This window comes from Frankliniella occidentalis, unplaced genomic scaffold (genome assembly GCF_000697945.3).
Source record: "Frankliniella occidentalis isolate FOCC.00 unplaced genomic scaffold, Focc_3.1 Scaffold82, whole genome shotgun sequence".
NCBI lineage: Eukaryota > Metazoa > Arthropoda > Insecta > Thysanoptera > Thripidae > Frankliniella > Frankliniella occidentalis.
The window spans coordinates 774,644-783,345 of NW_026267212.1; the positions used below are offsets into that span (position 1 = coordinate 774,644).

The 8,702-nt window shown below is 57.0% G+C and overlaps 1 protein-coding gene across 5 annotated transcripts in view; it reads right to left on the bottom strand.

The window, feature by feature from the left end:
- The window catches only part of LOC113214563 (atrial natriuretic peptide receptor 3), a 98,082-nt gene that overhangs the window by 55,131 nt on the left and 34,249 nt on the right, over positions 1–8,702 (bottom strand). For 2 of the 5 annotated variants that reach the window (XM_052269097.1, XM_052269101.1), the window contains one exon: positions 2,733–2,840. The exons of the other annotated variants lie outside the window; for them this stretch is intronic. In XM_052269097.1, the coding sequence (XP_052125057.1) occupies positions 2,733–2,840 (108 nt within the window). The remainder of the gene's footprint in view (positions 1–2,732; positions 2,841–8,702) is intronic. 5 annotated transcript variants of the gene reach the window in all.

An 8,702-nucleotide genomic window follows, 5' to 3' on the forward strand; every position in this document is an offset into this window, starting at 1 on the left:
GGGGGCTGGGGATGGTGATCGCCGAGGACCCCGGGGGCCAACGCGCGGCCGCGGAGCAGGGAGGGCTGGCCGACACTCGCGGGGGGTTTTCTTTCGCCTCGCTCTCTTTACTCTGGGAAACTGCTGCTGCCGCTGCTGGCCGTAATCCAATCGGCTCCTCCTGCCTCGGCGGTGCAGCGGCACGGTGGCAGGGACGAGGGAAGCCCTCGTACAGCTGGGCCGGACGACGGGGCGGGCCGCGGGATGATCCGATCTGGCGCCCAGAGTAAACAGACATTATCCTGCTCTGCCACCGGCCGCATCTCGGGCGCAGAGCAGGACGCGGTCGCAGGACACGAGCGCGGGTGGACGACAGGGTCGAGGTGGGCGAGCGTGCGTGCGTGTGCGCCCCGTATCGTAACGCACAAACTTTGAAACGGCTTGAAGTATGCATAACGAAAGGAAAAGGCCAGGGCATACTGCAACTGCCCTCTGGCGCTTTTATATGGCGAGCGGACCGGTTAATGATGCTGAAAGTTTGACAACGAAAGACGCATAAACATCTCTCCCTCTGGCATGAAAGTAACCACACTTGTTGCGGATATACGAAGAATGCGAAGGAGAAGGCCGCTAAGGGAAAGTTTTTTGGTCACACGTAAAGCGTACTGTAGCTTATTTCCTGCATTCCTCAAGAGGTTTTACTTTTCCGAAACGACAACGCCGGCCCCAACCAACACACCAACAGTCCGACAGCGCACAGTTTCGAGGACACGACGACTCGAAGGACTCGGGGACGAGAAAGACCGTCGTCGCCGACGACCTTCAACTTCGAGCAACGACACGGCTACAAGCGCCACGAACTAACCACTACTACTGCTAGTCCGCTCCCGCAAAGCCAGGCCGGCCCAGACACACCTCTTGCCTTGCGCCGGTAGACCGTCGGCGCTACCAACTTGGCGAAAAGTTGGCCACAGTGGCCTTTCGGCTACGAGGACCAGGCGATGTGATTGCTGTCGTCTTGATGCCTGCTCCCTCCCCCTCTCCGCAGCCCTCGCCCTCCCGCCCTAGCCACACATGTGGCATGGCGGACGCAGGGACCTTTTTTCGGGGCCTTCCAGGGAAACGGCGCAGATATTCGAGAAAGAATTTCCCAAACGATGAAAGTTACCATCTGCATAAGGGGGCAGAAGGACGAGTTGGGAATCCAAAAATATAGCCACGCACGGTAAGGTCACTTTCAGGCGAGGGAGATATATTTTTACTCGTCATACGCTCCTCAAACACCATCGAACCGTAGATGGGGTGGGTCCCGAGCCCGCCAGGAGGATCAGAGATGTCCCTCTGGCCGTCCTAGGCGTCGCCCGAGCTGCCCCTGGGCATGCAATGCCGGTCGCACTGGCCCCGGCCCGGCCGCCCAAACGATCTAAGGCGTTTATGTGAAGGCTGACCGAATCAATAGCCTTCCGCTCGGGCTGCGTGGCGCAGAGCGGCGTGGCGCGGGGCCAGTCCGTATGGTGTGCTCTGCTTGTACGATGTGCCGGGAGGGGTGCGGGCGGGGGAATGTGCGAAAAAAGGAGCGCGAAGCGAAGAGAGGCAGGCCCCGAGGGCCGACGAGGGCAAACCCTTCAGCGGAAAGCTCTCTGCGTCAAAAAACACGAGCGCGCGGAAAAGTACCTGCATTCGATTGCAAACCAACATGCCAAGAAAAATAAAAAACAAAAACAAAAAAATCTTTTCAATCAGCTGTCGAACACACGCTCGTAAAGATTATCACTCGTCGCGGTCGTAAAAATGTTATCAATGCAGAGGTTGCTGGGTGGCACCCACTTTGCTCCATTTGCGCGATTTGGTTCGAGGCGGGTGGGCGGGCGAGAAAGCGGAGCTTGTTGCTCGCCTATCCGACAGCACGGCCCTACACGCGAATGTTTCACTTTGCGAGAGTGTCCAATCACGCGTCACATCCGGGACGTCCGTATCGCCGCGCGCGCGTAGCGCCAGTGGGTCAGCCAAGGATAACCACGCACAAGCCCGTCCTGGAATCGAGTAAATTTACTTGTCCTAATGCGCCAAACAATTAAAGTGATTTCGGTAAAGCTGAGGAAGCTGTCTTATCCTGAGGCAAATTGCTGGATCGTTTCATTATACCGAATCCAATACCAAAATGTTAAAAAAAATTACGAAACTGGCACATATGTTCTGAGCTGCAAAATGAAGCGTGCAGTTATTGTGGCAGTGTGTTTCCGACCTGCCCAAAGGCAATCGTACGGCGCGCGAACGACGCCGGCGACGGAGAGATAGGCTGTCGAACCGCTTCAAAACTGGCCGCGCGCGGCGGCCGTGTCGGGCAACAACACATGAGATAAGAAAGTTTCCTTGTAGTGTTAAAATATATAAGCGCAACTGGCGGTGTATGTTTTTTTCCGCGTGCGCCTCAACTTTTTCCTCGCCTAAGGATATAAAGATCCGTGTGTTACGAGCAAAGACGACCAGCGCGGACTAACTTTGTTGTTAGTTTTTCCCCTGACCGTGGCTGCTGCGCGTGGCGAGGCGGCGCGTGGCGCGGCGCGCCGGGGGACACCTAACCTCGTTGTCGCGCTGCGGGGATTAATCTCTCATTATTGCATTACACTCCGGTGCCGCTACAGGCGCCGTGCCGCTACAGGCGCCGTGGCGCCCCGGCGGCGCCGACCCTCCCGAGCGGCAAAACTCATTTCGGCGACAGTCTGCGCGCGATGCGTTCTCCCCCAACGTACTTGTGCAACGGCTCGTGGGAGGCGTGGCCGGGCGTGGCGGGCTGTCGTCGGCCGCTAGCTGCGCATCGCAGGAGGAGACGCGCCGAGCGAGAAGAACGCTCCCCGCACCTGGAAAACGAACGAGACGAGAGGAGCGTCAGCCGGGCGGAACAGCGACTCAATTTCATCTAATTATCTAACAAAACATAACGGAAACACATAATTGAAAATTGAGATTATCGTGACAGGGGCGTTTGGCTCTTCAACAAGCTGTTGTGACGGCATAACCTGCGTGAGGCAAGCACTATTGAGCTTCTCTTCCACCCCGCAGCAACGCCCCTCACCCTCCACCGCCCAACTGCCCCACATATTCCCCCTCCGTTTCTTTGTTCTTTTGCGGCATACACTCTCTCTCTCTCTCTCTCTCTCTCTCTCTCTCTCTCTGCCACGGTCTGCAGACCGTTTCGGCGACTCAATTCCTCACGCGATCGCAGAAAATTAGTCTATCGCCGTCTCTCTCACCCCCACTCTCCATCTCTCTCCCACTCTCACGCGCGACTGACAGGGGGGCCCACGAGGCTGTCCGGAGGAGGCCCGTCGGGAGCTATGACCCGAAACAGCAGACAGTTTGGTGATGACTAAGGCAACCCGTGGCCTACACGTTAAAAAAAATCAAAATCGCAAAAAAAAGTGATTTTTACACAGTAACTATTTTTTAATAGAGGAAGGTCGCCATTTGAATGGGTCCCTTTCTACGGCCTTGCTGTGCGTATGGAGCAAACTTTGGCGGGGGCGTCCCCAGCGCAATCCCCGTTATCAAAGTAGTGTTGCCAACTAACTTCTGGCAAATTACTCGTGGATTATAGAGGTTAGGGCGGGTCCGGGGGCGCGCAGTCGGGCAGATATGCAGCCGGATATGGTGTGTGGCTGGGGAAAGGCTTACGGCCGGGGGATGTGCGCACTACTGTGTGTGGAGCGGCCCGGGGTTACATTCCGCAGCTATCAACACGGCGGAAGCGCGTCTGGCGGGCTACTCACATGCAGCCGGAAGCCCGAGACCTTCCTACTTGCGCGATATCCCCGATCGCAAAAGTCCGTCAGCCGCGTGTGAACGCGCGTCCCGTCCCGGCCCGCCCCGTCTGGGCTCCTCCTCACCAAATGGAGCGGCGAGGACACTCCGAAACCTGACCCGGGCCGTGGGCCGCCCCCGGGCCGTCCCGGACCCCACTCGGACTGAAGCGCGGGCGCCCTTACACACTATACTACCCGGCAAACTAAACCGCAGATTATCGGACCGAATAATCGACGGGCATTACTGGCAAAAATATTGTACCAAAGTACACCAAATGCAAATATGGAGGCGGGGTACATGACTATTGTACTTTCTTACGGGTATCCATAGGGCTCCATGTTAAAGGCTACAGTACTTATTTGTACCTCAAAATTGTGTACCTTACTCGGTACAATTCGATCAGGAAAGGCCTTGACCAGTGTGTGCCGTGACAGTTATCTGCGGTCCAAATCGGGGAACCACTTTGAACCGAAGCACAATAAACACCAGTAAACCCTCAAACGGAGTGACGGGGAGAGAGCGAGAGAGAGTATGTGTGTTCAGCCGCACTTAAAACGGTGACCCAAACACGGTGCTCATCACGTTGGCCAGTTTACGCCAGACCAGATTCGGCAGGATCGCCATATTCCGAGTATAGTGCGCGGGGCTGACGGGGCCCTCTGGAGGGAGGAGCGGGGAAGGCCCCCACGTGCTATCGCCTTACCTCCAAGCAAACCCAGCCACGTCACATGCTAAAGTGGATGAAGCCCTTCTAACTTCCACAAGTTTCCCCCACCAAGTACTTGAAGCGACGAAGCGCCCGCCTCGTCTCTCACTCGGGGGCCCACGAGGTTGGCGGGGCGGCGGGCGGGCGCAGGAGGGAGGGGACGCGTGCGTCGTGTGTGTTTTTCGCTGTGCAGTTGGCAACCTTGCAGCAGCAGCACCGCGCGCGCGCGCACCCAGTCACCCAGTAAACCAGTCGCACGGCCGCGGCGGACGGCGGGGCCGCGGCGGGTCCACCGGCGCCGGCAGACCTGCCTGCGCAGCCGCCCATTTGGACTTTCTTTAGCAGCGAGCGAGGCGACACAAAGTAGCAGGCGCTATGGCGCTATGAGAGGCGGATGTGCGTGTTATCGGCGGGGGCCCGCCGCGCAGCGGCCTTCGCCTTCGAGCGGGGCTGCACCGGGAGGCACGGGCGCCTCTCAGGGGGGTTTGGCCAGGTGCCAGGCTGTCAGTGATCTGTCTTCGGCTGCATCAGGAGGAGGAATACCGGTGGCAGGGTGGTAACTCACCCTGCCGCTGTCGGCGTCGGGCCACTGTCAGGAGCGAGTCGTGAGGGAGGGGGCAGAAAAATCAGTTTTGGCAGGACAAACGCGACCGTCATGTTCTGCATCTGTAGCTGAGAGAGGGAGGGGGAGGGCCGCAACGTCAGCCTGCTCCGCCACTGCCTCATACTCGTCTCATAGGTTGTGCGACAGCATTTCTAGAAATGCGAAGGCTTCCCAGTCGCTCTCTCGTGCACTTCGCCCACGCGACCCCGCCCAGTCGAGGCTCTGCGGAGGCCCCGAGACGAGACTGCACATTCCCGATGTGCACATCCTCCGTGCCACTCTGTCTGCACGCCAGCCTCCTTGAGCGGGACTTCAATATTTTGGCGTACGCCCAAGCGCACTTTACGTGTTTGCAGCCGTAAAAGTAGGAGCTGCGCCGCTCGCTTGCTCCTCCTCCCGAGCGTACGACGAGCAGCGGCGGGGTGTGTATGAATGGAGAGCAGACGATGATGATGTTTTAGCCGGCACATGTTTGGCGAGCCGCTCGCACATCTGGCTGAGGGATGAGGGGCAGGAGGGGGAGGAGAGAAATTATTGATGTCAGAGGTAGAGCTCGTTCGCGCTAATCTGGATCCCATGTCGGGGCTCTGGCAACGCGCTTGCACATCGTTAAGTCAACCTCAGCAGACCATGCGTCATTAGGCCACTTGCACTGCTGCCAGCACCACACTACTCAAAATATAAACCCCGGTTTTGTTGAGTTTCAAACAGGACACGACACTACTTAGGCCTCGAGTTTACCGCAAATCGTCGGGTGCCCGCTTACCTCTGGCTTGCTGGGACGCCGACCGCGTGAGATCGTATCGTTAACTATAGCACGAAATTAACCGGGAGTTCTCTCCCAGCATCGACATGACGCCAACTGTTGAGCCGAGTGTCCTTGGCTGTCGCCACTTAGGCCTCGGCACGGCAATAGCGTAAAAAGAAAACTAAACTCTTGAAAAGAAACTAAATGCTTTAAGTGGCAAATATGAAATACCGAGCAGAGAGCATGTGTCGCACGCAACAAAAAAATGACCAGCAGAAAATCGATGACGAACTATCTCAGATGACTGAGCGAGTTGAAGAGCAGGAGAGGAAGGAGGGGTGTAGGAGGGAGGTGGGAGGAGGTAGCAGACGACCAACGCCAATAAAATGGACGTAAAGGCCGGCCATCACAGCCCGGAAAAATAAAACAAACGGAGAGGCCTTACTCCAGGGGGGTACTCTAGGAGGGGGCACCAGGGCAGCACCCAGCGGAATACCCTGCCGGACCACGACAAACGGAGAAGGCTTTACTCCAGGGGGTGCTCTAGGACAGGGCGCCAGTGCCAGGACAGCACCCAGCGCCATACCATGGCGGACCACGACAAAAGGAGAAGGCTTATACTCCACTACTCTGGAAGGTGGCGCCAGGAGGGCAGAATTATGCTCGGGTTAACCCAGCGGAATACCCTTGCCGGACCGGGACACACGTCGGGGACAGCCTTGCTTGGCCAAACTGCTCCAAACGTTAAATTTTCCCTGAGACCCTCACAAGTAGTATACATGCCGGGAGCAGACTATCGTGGGATCATCTTATCGCGAGCTCGACCCCCGTTAGCAGGCCATACACTCCGCATGGCGGCCAAGGGGGTCGGGGCAGACCGCGGTCGGCCGAGCGTCGCAGTTAGTTCTCCTGGGAGGTTTTATGGTGTTCTAATTCTACGCTGCCTTTTCCACCCTGAGCGCCACCACACGCAGAGGGGAGGAGAGTGAGGGAGAGAGAAAGACGGGTAGCGAAAAGAGCCAGAGAAAGACAAAGACAGAGTGAGGGAGAGAGGCCAGCAGTCCAGCACAGCTGCACTCTGGCAGCACAAGCATCAGGGGGCCAAGCAGCGTCTGGCCAAGACATCACACAGGAGGAGAGGTGCGCTCGAGAGAAAGACGACCCAAGGCGCCGCCATTCGGCCTCGCGTCCATCTGGCCATCCATCAGGGGAGGAGTGCGGCCACGCGGGCGCGCCTGAGATGGCCCGGCAAAGCTGACCGACCGGCACTGCACCGCAACTTTTCCCCGCCCGTAAGGGAAATCAGGCATCTTTTGACGCAAAATACTACCTACTCTCTCTTAGAGTCCGCCAAACACCCCGCCAACTTCCGGTGAGAACAATAAACGCTCGGCGGGTACAGAAAACCCGCAAAAAACTGAAAAAGGTTGGACAAGTTCGGAATGGTGTTTGTTTGGTTTATTTTGGCGGAATGGCCCAGGTCTACGCGGGAGAGGCTCTCCGTCATGGCAAGACCGGCGACATGTCACAGAGAATTGCTGAAGAAGGAAACGACGGAGCGAGGAAGAGCAATAAGGAAGGTAAACAAGGAAGTTCTAGAAGCGCACAATTTATGGTATCGCGGTCAATGAGTTTGAGGATACAAGCACAGCCAGAGACATTCAGAACGCCCAGAATAGAAGCTCCTCATTTCACTACTGTTTTGCTTTGCTGGTAGTTTCTGAAGAGGGAATCTGCAATATTTATTTCGGCATGCTCGTGCATCTTGCTCTCATTCTGCTGGAGTGTTGTCAGCTTGTGCTCTCGCCCCCTCTGTCTCCACCTCGGTCTCTCGCCTCCGCCCATCCACCCACCCCTCTCGGGGAAGAGGGGGAAACTTTGATGAATTAATGATGACTCGGGGTTACCTTCCGCTCTGATAAACGAATCGAAAGAAAAAAAACTCAACTTTTTATTTTATGGACGAATAACAAGTTGCCAATCCCTTAAGGCGTGATTGAATAAGCATCTCTCTCATTAACATTTACACTTTTTTCCTCTCAAATTGAGAGCTCCGAAATATTGTTTTTCTACAACCCAACAAGGAAGAGGAACTTTTTAAACATCCTGCCGCGGGCGAAGCAGCTGATACCCACCATGGTCACATTCGCGAAAGGGGCGTGTGTGGGCGGCAGGGCGTGCCGCACACAAGGGCCTAACCCTCCCCAGCTGCTCCGTGCGCGTCCCATATGTCCGGCGGAAGCAAATCACTCTCTTTACCGAGTTTGTCACGCCTCACGTCACCACAAGCCCGCCCCCTGTTTCGCTTTCCATGTCTCCATCTTTCTTTTTATCTCCAGGCCCCGCAGCGGCGCTTTTGAGGATAGAATCGAGAAAAGACTTCCCCCCTCTCCCCCTCCCGCGGCGCGAATCACGCCGCCGCCGTTGTTGTTAAACACGGCGGGTTATCGGCGCGTAATGAGAGCTGCGGTCGATAAATCATGCCATACAGCGTGTCGGCGGCTCAATTCGTTCGCAAGGTGGCCCAACCTAAGTTATCGCTCCGGGCAGCGATAAGCCGCTGGCCGAGCTGCCCGGGCTGCGGTCAGCACCGGCGCCCCTCGGGCCCCTGGGGCCCACTCTGGGCGTACCCAATCGATTTGTCAGGGGGTCAAAATCTCGTCCGCAGGAGGTTCCTCTTTTGGGGGGTTGGTCTTACTTTCCATCCCTTATACTTGATCGCTAGTTGTCTACCCAGAGGCCCGACAGGCTGACCACAAGGGTTGAACGACGGTGGGGCGCGGAAAAGGGGGCTGGCAGTTTCAACTGTACGCCCAGAGGATAAGGTAGGCCAGCCCGTCACGGGCCAGAGCGCCGCCAGG